The 14,113-nt window shown below is 57.4% G+C and overlaps 6 protein-coding genes across 9 annotated transcripts; all 6 read left to right on the top strand.

Moving 5' to 3' along the window:
* Positions 1-322: 322 nt before the first annotated feature.
* Positions 323-739, top strand: ABB37_09066 (hypothetical protein; the record flags this gene model as incomplete). The annotated part of the gene is made up of 1 exon (XM_015808331.1): positions 323-739. One exon carries the CDS (start codon positions 323-325, stop codon positions 737-739), a length of 417 nt encoding a protein of 138 aa, XP_015653222.1.
* A 2,180-nt stretch (positions 740-2,919) lies between these two features.
* ABB37_09065 (hypothetical protein) lies at positions 2,920-4,285 on the top strand (the record flags this gene model as incomplete). 2 transcript variants are annotated; one of them, XM_015808330.1, is made up of 1 exon in its annotated part: positions 2,920-4,285. In XM_015808330.1, the coding sequence occupies exon 1, from the start codon at positions 3,401-3,403 to the stop codon at positions 4,283-4,285; it is 885 nt and encodes a 294-aa protein (XP_015653221.1). In that variant the 5' UTR covers positions 2,920-3,400. The 2 variants fall into 2 exon arrangements, with proteins under 2 accessions (XP_015653221.1, XP_015653220.1); XM_015808329.1 differs by having other exon boundaries at positions 2,995-4,285.
* Positions 4,286-5,088: 803 nt separating this feature from the next.
* Positions 5,089-7,869, top strand: ABB37_09064 (hypothetical protein; the record flags this gene model as incomplete). 3 transcript variants are annotated; one of them, XM_015808328.1, is made up of 1 exon in its annotated part: positions 5,089-7,869. In XM_015808328.1, exon 1 carries the CDS (start codon positions 5,110-5,112, stop codon positions 7,867-7,869), a length of 2,760 nt encoding a protein of 919 aa, XP_015653219.1. In that variant the 5' UTR covers positions 5,089-5,109. The 3 variants fall into 3 exon arrangements, with proteins under 3 accessions (XP_015653219.1, XP_015653218.1, XP_015653217.1); XM_015808327.1 differs by having other exon boundaries at positions 5,091-7,869; XM_015808326.1 differs by having other exon boundaries at positions 5,103-7,869.
* Positions 7,870-8,516: 647 nt separating this feature from the next.
* Positions 8,517-11,042, top strand: ABB37_09063 (putative mitochondrial inositol phosphosphingolipid phospholipase C-Like (ISCL); the record flags this gene model as incomplete). The annotated part of the gene is made up of 1 exon (XM_015808325.1): positions 8,517-11,042. The coding sequence occupies exon 1, from the start codon at positions 9,114-9,116 to the stop codon at positions 11,040-11,042; it is 1,929 nt and encodes a 642-aa protein (XP_015653216.1). The 5' UTR covers positions 8,517-9,113.
* A 460-nt stretch (positions 11,043-11,502) lies between these two features.
* On the top strand, positions 11,503-11,787 carry ABB37_09062 (hypothetical protein; the record flags this gene model as incomplete). Its single annotated transcript, XM_015808324.1, has 1 exon — positions 11,503-11,787. The coding sequence occupies one exon, from the start codon at positions 11,503-11,505 to the stop codon at positions 11,785-11,787; it is 285 nt and encodes a 94-aa protein (XP_015653215.1).
* Positions 11,788-12,199: 412 nt separating this feature from the next.
* Positions 12,200-13,863, top strand: ABB37_09061 (hypothetical protein; the record flags this gene model as incomplete). Its single annotated transcript, XM_015808323.1, has 1 exon — positions 12,200-13,863. The coding sequence occupies exon 1, from the start codon at positions 12,319-12,321 to the stop codon at positions 13,861-13,863; it is 1,545 nt and encodes a 514-aa protein (XP_015653214.1). The 5' UTR covers positions 12,200-12,318.
* Positions 13,864-14,113: the final 250 nt, after the last annotated feature.

The following is a 14,113-nucleotide window of genomic DNA, read 5'->3' as shown; positions in this document are numbered from 1 at the left end:
TGCGGCGTCCTTCTGCATTTTCATTCCATTCGCTGCGGTTTTTTCAGCCAGTTTTTACATCTTAGAGGCTTTTGCTGTTGTTGTCGTCGTTGCTGCGAAGCGCAGTCGTTCTCCGTTTCTTTCACTCTTTCGGAGTCGGGTTTTTTTTTCCGCAGATGTGAAACAGCGCAAAGCTTTTAAAGGAAAGAAGGAGGGAAAACGCACATGTTGGTGTGACACGCGTCAACGTACTCCGCACTTTCCAGCTACCCTCTTTTGTTGTTGTTCCATGGTTTGTGTAACGTTCTCTTTTTTTTTTCTTCTTTGAGAAAAAGAAAATCTCATGAATTGTGGTAACGTCAGAGGTGTCCGGCACATCTGCCCGCATGTATATATGTTTATCTGTTTATCTATTCACCGTTTTCTCTTGCTTTGGTCGATTGCTGTGTGCCGTGAAAGCACGCGACTCTTCTCCTTTATTAAATTATGTCTTCTCGCTACTTGTTTTAGCTGGTGTCCGCCCGCGATGCCTTCACGTGGAATTGAGGAACAGACAACAACCTCATTAGGTGTTCTCTTGTTTGCTCATTCGGTCCTACATTACCTATATATACAGATTTATATATCCTATTTGCATACGCCGTCTCGCTGCTCGTCTGCTGCCTGTTATCGCAGTCATGACTGTGAGCAAAATGATTTCGTCTTCCATGTAAAACACGCAGAAAGGAGAAATAAGAAAAGAAATAGCTCGTCACAGTAACTTTCTCAGTGCAATTGTTTTTCCTTTTCGCGAGGAGAGCGGGTATGTTTGTGTGTGTGTATGTGGCGGCGCTGCGTAAACGCACGATGCGGATGCCTATCTGGCTGTTCTCGTCACCTCGCTGACAAGTTGTTGTGGAGGGGCGCAGAGTGCAGGAAGACAGGTTCCATTTTTTAACGTTGTCTCTTTCAATATTTGTTTTTTTTTAAGGAAAACGTTTTCTCTCACTTTTGTAATCGCACGCTCCCTCTTCCGTTGTCGTCTATTCTCATTACTGCAATTCCTTCAGCCTCTCCCGCGATGTTGTCACGCTTCTTTCTCCTCTTGTTTTTGGCGGTCGCCTCTAGTTGTCTGTGTCAATTTGCGTGTGTATGTGTGTGTGTGTGTACGGCGTGCAGCACTGCCACTGGTTAATTCCCTGGCTGTTTGTAAGGCTTTTTCTTCTTTTCTCCGTTCTCACGCTGTTTTACTTTCATAGTTGAAGCAAAAAAAATTTTTCTCTTCCACGGTCTTTATTATTATTACTATTATTATTGCTGTTGAGCAGTTGTATGGATGCGCGCGTGCATGTCTTGCGTAGGCAATTCGCTGTTCCTCTTTCATTTAATAAGTTTTACTGGGCATCTCCCTCTGTGTGTTCCTGCTGTCCGCCTCGTTGAAAGGGAAAACGCGCGCACATGAGAAGAGCGAGCACGCCTATTAGTTGATAAAGCGATGTTTTCCTCTCCTATTATTTATTGATTTTCGACTTATGAAGTCTTCCCTCCCCCTTCTGTTCCTTTTTCGAATGATGATGGTGATGATCGTCTTAGCGTTTCGGGAGGTTCATCTCGATGACATCGTGGCCCGCTTTTTTTTTTTCTAAGCATTTCTGTTTGTTGTTGTCGCTGCCGTGTGTGTGTGTGTGTGTCTGTCTGTGTGGGTGTGTGTGTTGACTCCTGCCCCCCGCCCGAGCACAGTATCTCCGTATTTGTGTCGTCTTGGGTCATCAACGTATAGATATATATTTCTGAATGGGGGAGAAAGCTTCGCGATGGCGACAACGGTTCGTTCATCCGATAACTCCGTTTTGCTCTGCTGGGCTTCCGTGTGGAGTTTTTTTTTTTATGGGTTCCGCTTTTTTCCTTTTAATTTTTTTTGGCGGACTTGAGGTGTGTTACGCACCAACACCGTGGAAGTCACCGCTCCTGTACTGTCGCCCCCGTACCCGCACCGCAGCGGTCTCCCGAGCACGCCAGTGCGTACAGCCGCGCATGTGTGTGTGTGTGTTTGCGTGGAAGCTTTTATTGCTTCATAGCTTTCGCCGGCATCTCCTCACTCCCCAAGGTCAATAAAGAAGAAAGAAGAAAAGAATCAGCGGAGGCGGGAGAAACATCAGCTGTTGAGATCATCTTTGTTTGCCGTCAGGTGGACAGGTGCACCTCTTCATGCTCTTCCCCCTGCTTGACGAAGGCGGGAGCTCATGCACCACGATCCCTTCTCTACCTTTCCCCCGCTGTACACGCATTCCATCCTAAGCGAGAGGAGAGAGAGGAAGCCGCGCCGGTGCGCCTAACGTTCTTTTTGTTTTTTCCCTTTCTCTCCTTCTTATTGTTAAATGGAAGAATTCTTGCTTCATGCACGCGATGACTGGAAAGCCGCTCCGTCTCCCACGTTGAGGAATGGAAGAAGGGGCGGACTCACAGCAATCACGGCATTCTCTCTCTCTCTCTCCTCTGTGTTTGTTTGCTTTTCCTTCTGTTACACCCATCACAGCTGGTTCGGCCAGTGGTGTCCTCCGTAATGCTAAGTAATCAAAGGAACGGAAGGAATAATCAAAGCGATGAAAAGAAAACTCCGTCATGCAGCTCTCCTGGCAGTGCCGAGCTACCGCGGCCGTATAGCGCCCCCTTAAGCAACGGATTAGTATTGAACAGCGTCACCGTTGCCTAGCGGAGAGGTGCACGACCGCCAACCCGCGGAGTACTTGGAAAGGCATCTTCTGGCGGCACTCTCACATGATTAAAATGAAGAAGAAAAAAGCACGTAGACACGAAGTCCCACATGCCCACGGATCATATTTTATTGCTGTGACGCCTCTTTTCCTCCACGCCTTCTCCACGGTGTCGCACCCTTCCGCCTTACAACCGCTGTCTTATCGGCTGCTCGTTGTCCTCTCTCCCTCTTCGCCGCTGTTTACCGGCCTCAACGCGGTGTCATAAAACACGCCCACCTGCGATATCTTCTCCTGCCTCTCTCGCCTCTCCAACACAAAAGCAAGGGAATGCAGGAAAGCTTCTGGTGACTTCCGTCAGTCGTCAGCGCGCATTCACGGAGAACCGCTCCTCAACCACGTGCACACACACACACACACACACACACACACGCACGTTAAACAAGCGTTGATAGGGAGGTATTCTTTAGTTAGCGTAGAGTAGCATCTATCGATTGTGGTTTCCCCTGCAGAGTTCGGGAAACGTAGGATTTTAAGATTTTCTCTTGCCTTTTCTTTTCTTTTGGAGTTCGCTGCCCGGCGCTATTCCTCTGCCGCTCCTCGGCAATTACCACCCGAACTTCGTATTACTAATTTCTTTTTTCTCGCTTTTCAGAGCCGCTGCACGTCGCAACGCGAGTCATTCACTTCTCTCGCTTTATTAATTATTATTTGTATCTGCACGCGCCATGCCGAACAACGCCACCGTTGTCCCCGGCTTCTTCCCTTACTTCGGCTTTATGCTGAAGGACGTGGGCAGCCGTCTCTCCATCATCGCTCATTACATGCAGACGAAGCGGCACCCCTACCCGGTGATGCGGCACCAGAACGTGCGCGCCTACCGTGGGATGCTGCCGTGGACGCAGGACGCCGGCTTCATCGCACCGAGTGCGTACGTCGTCGGCAACGTCGTACTTGGCCACGACACGACCATCTTCTACCACTCCGTCCTCCGCAACTACCACACGAAGGACGCGACGGTTGTCGGCGACCACACCGTTGTGATGGACCGTGTGACGCTGATGGGGCAGGTGCGCGTCGGGCACACCACGTACATCGGCGTGGGCGCCTCGCTGGACTGCTGCGAGGTGCACGACAACGTGTATATCGGCCCAGGGGCCTCCATTGCGTTGGGGGCCGTGGTGGAGAACAACGCGATTGTCGCGGCGGGGTCGGCCGTGCCGAAGGACGCGCGCGTGTACGCGGGGGAGTTGTGGGCCGGCGTGCCAGCGCAGAAGATTGCGGATGTCACGGCAGCCCAGATGAGCGAGCTCACGCACATGGTGCATGACCAGGTGAAGGTCGGCAGCGCCCACCAGCAGGCAATTCATGATCACATCGAGCAGACGAAGGAGCTCGACGTGAACTGGCTGAACGAGGCGGTGAAGTTGATGGAGGAGCAGCAGAGGCAGGTGGCCATCAAGCTGCCAATGGACATCCCACTTGAGGCGCGCCGCTTCTTGCAGCCGCGTGTGCACATGCGCCGGCCGGAGATGCACATGCGGATGTCGTACCCCGTGAACCGCACCGCCCCGTGGTTGCCGAAGGCGGGAGATCAGACCGCCAACTGCTAAGCGAAATGAGAAAGGAAACACGACGACTACAGTCCCCCACCCCAAAGAAAAAAACACAGCTGCTTTCACCGTGGTGTCGCTGCTGTTGTTGACGATGTTGATTTCTTTAGCCCATCTTTACGTGTCTTAGCAGTGCAGTTCGTCGCTCACTCATTGTTTTTGCGGCGAGCCCCTTCTCTTCATATTATTTTCCTGGTGGATATCGCGCGTTTTCTTTCGTATATGCATTTTCTCTCTCTCAGTGTGTGTGTGTATGAGTGATGTTTGCTTCCGCAGCTGGAGTTGGTCCGCTGTCGTCACACCGTGTCTGCTGGAATGCTTCGTTGACGTTGGGTACTGCATTCGTGCCGTTGTACGCTAGAAGCAGGTCTTTCTTCTCTTCGTGTGCTTTACTTTGTTTTCCTCTCTGCGGTTATTAGGGTAGGACATGGGTTAGATCCATTTGATGGAAGCCGCAAAGGAAGAGCCGGCTACGTGACGCGCACCGCTGCGCTCAGCTACCTCCGTTGGTTTATACATCGTGTACCCACCTCTTCCTTCTTCACGCGCGCTGCCGCCTCAAAGGCGGGATTCGACTTGGAAGGAAGAACACACACACACACGCCCACACAGAGAAGCCTCAGCACATCGTGTGTTGCATCGTACATCGTCACAGTCATTGCACCTCGATGAAGGGGTGCTACGGGACTCGCACACCGGTCTTCGTCGTCGCTCTTTAGCAGATGTTTTCCGCATGTTCACGCGGCTGCGAACGCCACCTTTCCCTTCTCCGCCTGTCTCTCCCTTCCTTCCATTATAACATAGAGGAAAGCGAAAAGGCCAACATGCGCCTCTTTCTTGGGTTTGAGCTCGTCGTCGGGCTCCTCTGCGGCCTGGCGGTGCTCCTCTGCACCGAAGGCCCTTCTTTCTTCCTCACGACGAGCTTGCCGCGTGACACGATCACGGTCACCTCACCAGATGTGCACCTCGCGCTCTACTGGCTGCGCCGCTCGCTGACGCAGCCGTATCGCGGATGGTACCTGCACGACGCAGCCTCCTACGACACGGTGGGAGTGGCAGGGCGACTGCCACCCTCGGTCGTGGAGCAGGGCCGCGTCCTTCTGCCCCTCCACGTCTTGTACTTGCGTCTCAGCGGTGAGTGGCTGCGGTGGACGCAGCCGGATCTTGTTCGCAGACTCCTGCCAAACAGCGACGATGGTAACGGGCTCGCGGACGGTAGATACGCAGATGCACTCCGCGTGCAGCAGGCCATCGCCACCGTTGCGGCGGGCTGCGTCGTGTTGATCGGTGCACCAGGGAGTTGGTGCTTCATGCGGGCCGTGTCACAGCTGCTGACCCGAGCAGCGCGGGAGCGGGTGCGGGTGGCACGCATGCAGCTCCCCGCTTCAGCGTCGTCGTCACCGTCGTCGTCTTCCTCTCCTCCAGCTACGGAGGACGCCGAGGGGGCGCGTGGTGTAAAGGGGAAGGTGAAAGCGGCCCCCATACAAGTGGAGGAGGAGGACGCGACGCCACCCAGCGTCCACGACGCGGCGGTCTTCTTTGGCGCGTTGGTGATCGTTGGGGCGGGCTTGCTGCCGCTGCTTCTACTGGAGGTATGCACGCTGCAGCCGTGGTGCCTGGTGGGCTCTCTTGTTATCTGGGCCGTCTATGCCGTGTTGCGCGATGAGCTGCAGCTGCACCCACGTGAGTCAGACATGAGCGATGACCCCTTCGATCTCGCTTCGCCTGTTATGCAGGAGGGTGCGGTGGTGGTATATCCGCTGAAGCGGCAGCCGAGCGTGGTGCCCCTCGCGAGCTACGTGGTCATCGCCACATTCACCTCTCTCAGCCTCACATCGTGTCTGTACATCACGCCTCTGCTGTTTTTGTGGGCCCTCACCTCGTGCTGGCAGCACGGCTCCCGGCGTGTTCTGGTGAAGGTGAAGGCTTCCGCAGCGGACACGGCTTCCACCACCGCCGTGACGTCCGACAGGAGCGGCGGTTACGTCCGCGTAGGTTACTCCTCCTACACCGACAAGTCGCACATGAACGCGTGCTTCTGCTGCGCCTCCATGTCCAGTGTACTGACGGTGCTGCTCCTCACTACGCCGTGGTGGTGGCGGCAGCAGCCACTGCTGGCCTTCATGGATCTCTTTGCGGGGCCGCCGCTTCCCACAGCAGCGCACCAAAGCCGGCAGAATCACAGCAGTAGTTTGGAAGGTTTGATGGGACGATCGTTTACCGGGGCACGTGAGATGCAGGCGCGTTGTCTAAGCGGGCCGTCTCCTTCGTACCTCAGCTGTGCGCTTCCTGCCGCCAACGCGTGGCAGCTGTCGGAGTGGTTCGGCCTGCCGTGGACGCACGCCGCGCAGGCCCTCACCCAACTCTTCGCCATCGAGGACGACTACGTCCACCGCGAGAGCGCCCGCTGGCTGGAGTTTGCGACGGTGGTGATGGTGGTGCTGGGGAACGCGGCGTCGGTGCTGACGCTGACCTTCTACCGCATTCGTAAGCCACCGTTGACGTTTGAGACGCCCGTGCGCTACGCGGCAGAGCGGGCGGCGCACCAGGCGGAGCAGCACGCGTACTGGGAAGCGAAGCGGCTCTCCCGTCGTGGTGGTGGTGGCCGAAGTGGTGCGAGTCGTGGTAGCGCCCCTCCACCGGCTGCTCCACCGTCCTCCACGTCCGCCGCTGCCGATGGCAGCGAGGGGAAGCGGGCGAAGGTCGTCACCTGCCTCTGCCGCGAGGAGTACGTCGTGAAGCAGGTGGTACTGTTGTCGTGGATGCTGTCGCTGGCGATACTGTCTGGCACTGCGCTTTTCATGCGCAACGGGCCGGCGAGTGGCGTGTTGGCGCTCCCGTGCAGCTCGCTGCTGGCGGCGGTGTACGTGGTGGCGTCTGTGCTGCGACGTGCGCACCCCCTCGCCTTCTGTCCGCTGCCGTCGTCCTCCACCACGGCGGGGAGGAAGGCGGAGGGCACGCAGCAGCACAACGATCCGTCAGCGCTGACACAGCAGGACGGCGACGATCCGCGCCCGCTGCCAGCGTCGCGCTGGTGCACCTCGGCCGTCGCCCCCAGTTTGGTACACGCGGCGGACGTGACGTGGCTGCAGATGATCTTCGTCGCTTCGGTGTTGAGCACCGGCGCCCTCTCCTGGACGGTTATCCCGACGGTGGTGCGGCAGATGGTGATTGGGGTAGGCAGCGGGGGCGTCGCGCTCTCCCTGTGGAGGCTTCGGCGGTGGGCGAGCCTTGATTTGTCGTCATCAGTCCTCTTTACGTGTGGGGGCGTCGCCTCGGTGTGTTTGTGGCTGCTACTCACGGTGCAGCTCCTTCCGCCGTCGGGCAGCTTCGCTTCGTCCAGCAGCCACCTCTACACCTTCACCAGCCGGTTTGGGAACATGCACGCCAGCACTGGCGAGGCGGCGCTGCGCGCTTTCATCTACCAATGCGCGGTGGCCTGCGGCATCTACGTCAGCTGCATCATCTACGCCTCTTTGCGTGTTGGGCGGTTGGCCCTCGAGCCGGAGGAGGTGCGCTTAGTGCCGATCGAATCGGAGCTGAGCTTCTTCTCGAGGCCGGCGGAGTCGAAGAAGCAGCGGTAGACGAACGGGATGGAGGGGAACACAGGAGTAAATGCGGGGAGGAGGCCCTTGATAGTTATAGAAAGAAAGATGAGAGGAAGAAAAACAGACGATTGTACACGACGACAGAGTTGTGTCGGCGCCTGCTGTCGTGATGCCGGGGGAGAAACGTGGTATTTCGTTTGCTTGTTGGTGTACTCTACTGTAGAAGAGAGGTGGCTCCTTCGCGGGACACCCCCTCAACTGCCTCTCTCCCTCCATTGGGGCCTCAACATCAACATCAGCAACCACAACCGAAAGGCAATGCACTTCGAGCATTGCACTCGTGTAACGAAGAAGAAGGGGTGTGTGTGCCTCGTTGCCTTTTTCTTCTTCTCAGCCGTTGACACACACACACACACACACAGGGTACGTTGTCGAGACTTGATTCTTTTCCTGTTGCGCTGGACGTTGGCTCCATTTGGTGGAGCAGGAAATCTAGGACGACAGCGGACAGTGTTGGTGTGGTTGCCTATCAGATTCTATGGAAGCAGCAGCGAAGAACGTGTTGGAGATGCTTGCTGCCATGTCCACCACCCACACACCCTCCTCCACTTTCTTCTTCTCTCTCTCCCCCTGTTGCTTTGCTGCGTTGCCGCTGCACACATCCTGTTCCACCACCGCCACCAGCTGCGTCCGTTGTTGGTCTCTCATTTTGCAGTTTTCAACACTATATAAAACAAGGGAAAAAAAAACATCAGCGTCACTGAGCACGACTTATACGAGCGCACACGTGCTTGATTGCCAGCTGTTTTTTTTTTTCTTTCGCTTCTCTGCGACCTCGTCAGAGCGGAGATTAGCGCGGTGCGTCTCTCCCCCTCTTGCAGCAGCAGCAGCAGCAGCAGCAGCAGACACGGCTCATAACAAGTGCTGTCCAAAGCAAAAGGCGTTCTGTTGCTCGTAACTCTTCTTCTCTTTTTTCTTTATCTTTGCGGAGGGGGGAATACCGCGCACTCGTCGCGCCGCCACGTCGGCCTAGTTCCTTGCTTCTTCTTTTCATTTGTTAATATTATTGCTGCTTGCTCTTCTTTCATATCTCTGCTCGGAGTGGGTTGTACGCGCTGTGGACGCCGACGCCTTCAACCCGGCAGCCATTTCTCTTCTGTTTGCCTGCCTCGTGGAACACTAAGAAGAGAGTGTGCAAGAGAAACCAGTAAAGAACCGCAGCCACATCAAAGGCCCCCCCCCCCAAAAAAAAAGGGGATTGGAAGAAGAAGAGGAAGCCGATGACGCACATGCCGATGACGGACGAGGTGCCGCTGCGCGTGGCCACCTTCAACCTGTGGGGCATCTTCAACTCGAAGATGCGCGAGGCACGCATGAAGGTCTTCGCAACCAAGATCCGCAACTACGACATCATCCTGCTGCAGGAGCAGTTCTCGCCGGCCGACTTTGACCTCATCCGGCACAGCGCCCCACCGGAGGTGCAGGAGAGCTATTACTTCCGCCGCTTCCGCAGCTCGTTCTACGGGTCCGGCTGCGCGGTGATCTCGCGCTACCCAGTGAAGCAGGCCTTCTTCCACACGTACCCCCTGCAAGGTTACCCAGAAATGGTGCTGCACGGCGACTTCTTCGCGAACAAAGGGGCGGCGATGGTGCGTGTCGATGTGCCAGTTCCCGGCGGCGAGAACGGCGACGCGGTCACCTTGCAGGAGGTCACGCTGTACACCACGCACCTCGTCGCCATCTACCAGAAAGTGAGTCAGCTGTCCTCGTGGAAGAGGGAGCGCTACCTGCCCTACCGCATCTCACAGGTCATCTCCTTCGCGAACTTAATCATGAGTACCTCGCGCCCGACCGATCGAGTCATTATTGGTGGTGATTTCAACTGCTCGCAGCGGTCGCTGGAGGTGCAGATGATGCTGATCCTGTTGCGGAAGCACGGGTACGACCTGCACGCCGTGCTGCCGACCCCGCGGGCGCTGCTGGACACGGCCACCAACGAGGTCGAGCGCGATCGAGGCCTGCGCCTCTTCACCTTCTCCAACCGCAACGCCTTCAACACGATGAGCTCGTCGTACTTCAAGCTGTTGAAGCTGGAGGCGGACATCCCTTCGCAGATTGATCACATGTTCTTCTCACGGCCCGCCTTTGCGCTGCGCGAGTTCGCGAGCTGCCCCGATGTGGAGGAGGCCTACCCACGGCAGGTGAACGGGGCGCCGATTGGGCTTGTCATCTTCACGCGGAACGAGGTGTACGTCCCTGCGCACCCGAGCTGGTGGGGCTCCGTCTGGCACCAGCTCCTCACCGGCAGGCGCACAGGGGGCGGCAAGACCGTCGCGGACGCGTCGGCGGACTTGTACCCCTTGTCGGACCACTACGGAGTGGCGGCGATGCTCGGGATGCGGATCGATGAAGTGGAGCCGACGGCGTCGCCGGTGACGCTGTCCGCCGCAAAGTTGGCCGCCACGCCCTCGCCCACGCTCACCGCGGACGAGCTGAAGGTGCTGGAGACGGTCCTCGAGTACCTGGAGAGCTACGTGGCGAAGCTGCGCTCGCAGATCCGCACGACGCGCTTCATGGCGGCCTCGTCGGTGTTGATTGTGCTGACGAATCTGTGGGTGCTGCACCGCCTCACCGTCAAAGAGGAGAGCCGCACCGCCGCCATGCTAGAGCAGATGTACAACATCGCCGCGGTCAGCGCGCGGGAAGCGGCGCGGCTGACAAAGCAGCAGAAGCCGGCGGCATCGCTGCAGGGGGTCAAGGCACAGCTGACGGCGGCGGCCGGCTGGGTGACGCGTCATGTGCACATCCCTCTTCCGTACGTTTCTTCACCGTCTTCCTCCTCGCACGGAGGTGCAGCGACGGAAGGCCGCAGGGGCGTCAAAATGCCGCTAACAAGTGATAGCGCTGACGCTGCTGCTGCTGGCACGGCGGGGGTTGGTGCGAGGGCGGGTACACGGCAGGAGGAAGAGGACGCGGCCTCGGCGGTGGCGGCCGCGGTGAGGGCGTTTGCGGAGGAGGACCGCCCGGACTTTGCCGCCATTGCCGAGGCACTCGCCCTGCGTCCGCTGTGGGCCACGACGTGGGTGTCGTCCGCGCTGAACATCGCCGCCTCGGTGGGTGGCACAGCTGCCTTTGCCATTGGCATGTTTCAGCGCGCGGGCAACGCGAACGTGTTGGAGGAACAGGTGCAGCAGCTCCGTCTGTTGTAAGGCGACGGGCAGTCCTGTTGTTGTTGGCGGAGGTGATGGTGTGTGTGTTGGAGCGGCTCCAATGCTTCTCTGCTGTTCGATTGAAAGGATTCCAACGTGTCACTTCTTCTCTTTTTCTTCTGTACCGAGTTTTTCTGTTCTCTACTTCTGGTGTTGGTCGTTCGCTGCGTTGGTCAAAGGGGGGAAGCGAACCAAACCGAGCTGACGCACTTGAGGAGGGGGGGGGGTGGGAGGGGGGCTGTATTCTGCGTACTGGGGTTTGCTCCACGCCGAGTGGGTTGTTGGCCACCTCCGCTGTGCGCGAGTCGCGTCATTGTATGGCTCTTGTTGTTGTTGCTTCTCCGTGCTGCACCGCTAGCACCTTTCATTTTCTAGTTTACATCGTTGTGTTTTACGGCGCGTCGCTGCGTTCGGGCGGAGGCGGTGTCCCCTCTCTCCCCTTTTTCGCTTTTCCTCCTCGATGGCGAGTGCGTGCTCACCTCGTCGGCGTCATTCCTGTTGCTCCGTTGTGCCCTCCGCATCCACAGCCGTTACTATTATTGTCTTCCCGAAGAATCCTTCGTCCGCCACCGCTCTGTGCGTGCAGCCTTTTGATATATGCGCCTACACCACCACCCATCGAATGGCGCAGCGTCGTGTACTGACGTGTGCGCACACGCACGTGTATATTTGTATTGGTGTAGGATGTGAAGCAACTCTCCATGGCTCTGTTCAAGTGGTAATAACAAGAAGAAAACAACGATAGCGAGAGGAAATGAGGGGCGAGAAGGGGCGGCAGGGGTGACGTGGCGGGCGTCCATCTCCGAATTTTATTTTTCATATATGTATATGCACGGCAATGTGCGACGACCTCGATTGGCACCGGCGGAATGGGACGCGTCCACCGTGTGGTGTGTTGTTGCCCATTCCCCCCTAGTTTGGAATCTCCAGAAAGAGAGCGCAGCGAGTAGGTTTGGCGCGGGCTTTTGGTGTACGGTGGACGTGTGGGGGGAATGCGTGAGACGTTGCTCCGTGAAGCTGTAGACAACGTCATTGGACTCTCGCTCCCTCGATGATTTAACTGAAGCGCGGCGTGCTGAAATCAATCCATCTCGAACTGCTTTCTTCTTTCTTACTTCACCGCCGTTTTCTTATTGCCCTTATTTATTTTCTTTTCAGGCTCCACCTTCCACCTCTCGAAGTGGAACGGTCCGCTCCGCTGGTGCAAGAAGGAGGCATCTCAGCTTTGCTGGAGCACACACACCTCCGTGCCATTCCCAGTCGTTTCTCGGCCACGATGCAGCCTTCATTGCCACTGCAGCGACGTCGTCCGTTGCACCCGCAGGTGAAAGCGGTGCCGGCCGTCCGCGCCACCTCCAGACACCCTGCCTCGACATCACAGCGATACACCGCCGCGCACGTCACTGGAACGAATGCGCTGAACTCCAGTGAAGCGTCGTACGGGGAGAGTGTGATGAACGCCGCGGAGGAAGGCGCGGGTGTTGCCGGTGCGGCTGCGATGTACGGCGCGCACCGCGGCCGATCAACGCCCTCGCCCGATGATGTGCGGTCTTTCCCTTCACGTAGGACACCCGAAGAGGGTGCGGCGGCGGCGACGGCGGCGATGGCGCCGTGTCGTGTAGCTTGTTCATCTGCTTATTCGCTGTCGTGCGTGTCCGCAGATGATTCATTAAGACACGCGGGGTGGCGGGCGGTTCTCCTCCGTGCGCCGCGTCGTGCTTCCGGCGGAGCCGCGGATGAAGAAAGAGCTCCGCAAAAGGACATGGTGGGGGAGGAGCGCGATGACGACGAAGGTTATAATGTGCGGTGCGCGTCGCCGCTGCATGCATCGCCTCCTCCAGACATTCGACGTAATCGAGATGAACCGCCTTCAGAGCTCGGTTGCTACCGACCTTACCAGAAAGTCGAGGATGCCGTGGCTGCTTCCTCCGCAGCTGCGTGTTGCGGTGTGGGTACGACCTCTTCGGAGGCTGCAGGGGCAGAGGTGCGTGGGGCGCCGTGGAAGCGAAGGCGAAGAAAGGAAGACGCACCCGCCATAGCACAAGTCGCCGCCGCCCACGATGCGCGGAACGACGCGCACGTCCGAGGCAGAACGATGCCGCTTCCACCCTCCGCCCTGCGCCCTCGGTGCTCCACGCAGCAGCAGCAGCTGTCACTGTATCGTTGTCATCCCCATATTTCTTCTTCAAACAGGGGCAGAGCCACGAACAAGCGCGCACGCACCGACGAAAGACTCTCAGGCAGCGAGGACGATGGCGACGACGATGGCGAGGCCGCGCTTGTGTGCTCGTCCGCCTCGGACAGCTCCGTAGGCGAGGCAGCGCCTGACAGCACCTCGGGTTTGGGTGGCGATCGTCCATCGAGACGCACATGCAGGGGGTGGCTGCGCGCTTACAAGCCCATCGCCTTACCCCGCGTTTCCTCCACGCAGCCGCACCTTCGCGCGACGCCGAAAGAGAGCCGCGGCCGCCCCGACAGTGACGTCGTCCGGAGCGATGTAGCGCGGATGGCGCAAGCGCTGTGGGCTCCCTGTCCCCCGCGGTCGTCTATCCCGCCTTTCAGGAAGGGTGGAGTTTCCTGCGACTCCGCCGTTTCGACGAGTGCCGCTTTCGCCGGGTTATCAAAGGCCGATAATCTTCGCCGACGGCGTGAAGTGGAAGCGTTGCTTCAATACGCGCACCTTGGTGCATCGCAGCTCCGTGTGGAGCATCACGAGGAACAGGAGGAGTCCAAGCGTGCCGAAACGGCGGCAGAGTATCACAAGGTGTGGGCGGATGTTATGTGGACGAGCTTGGCCTTCTACGCTGCCCAAACGAAATAGTGTGAGTCCTGCAGGTTTGCTAGTTTGTATTCGCTTTCACGATGGTTTCCGCTACAATTTCGCTGCTATCTGTGTTGTTGCTGAATCGAAAACTGAAGGAAAAAACCAGAGGAAAAAAAGGGTTCAACACACGTTGCGACGAGCTTTGAATTCTTCCTTTTCAAGAGTGCCTCGAACTGCCTTGATTCAAACTTCTCCTTCCCTCCAGCATGATGGAATGTAACGCGTATATATATATATATATATATAT

This window comes from Leptomonas pyrrhocoris, assembly GCF_001293395.1.
Source record: "Leptomonas pyrrhocoris isolate H10 chromosome Unknown, whole genome shotgun sequence".
Lineage (NCBI taxonomy): Eukaryota > Euglenozoa > Kinetoplastea > Trypanosomatida > Trypanosomatidae > Leptomonas > Leptomonas pyrrhocoris.
The sequence above is the reverse complement of the archived record's forward strand: the minus strand, read 5'-3'. Positions and strand labels throughout refer to the sequence as shown.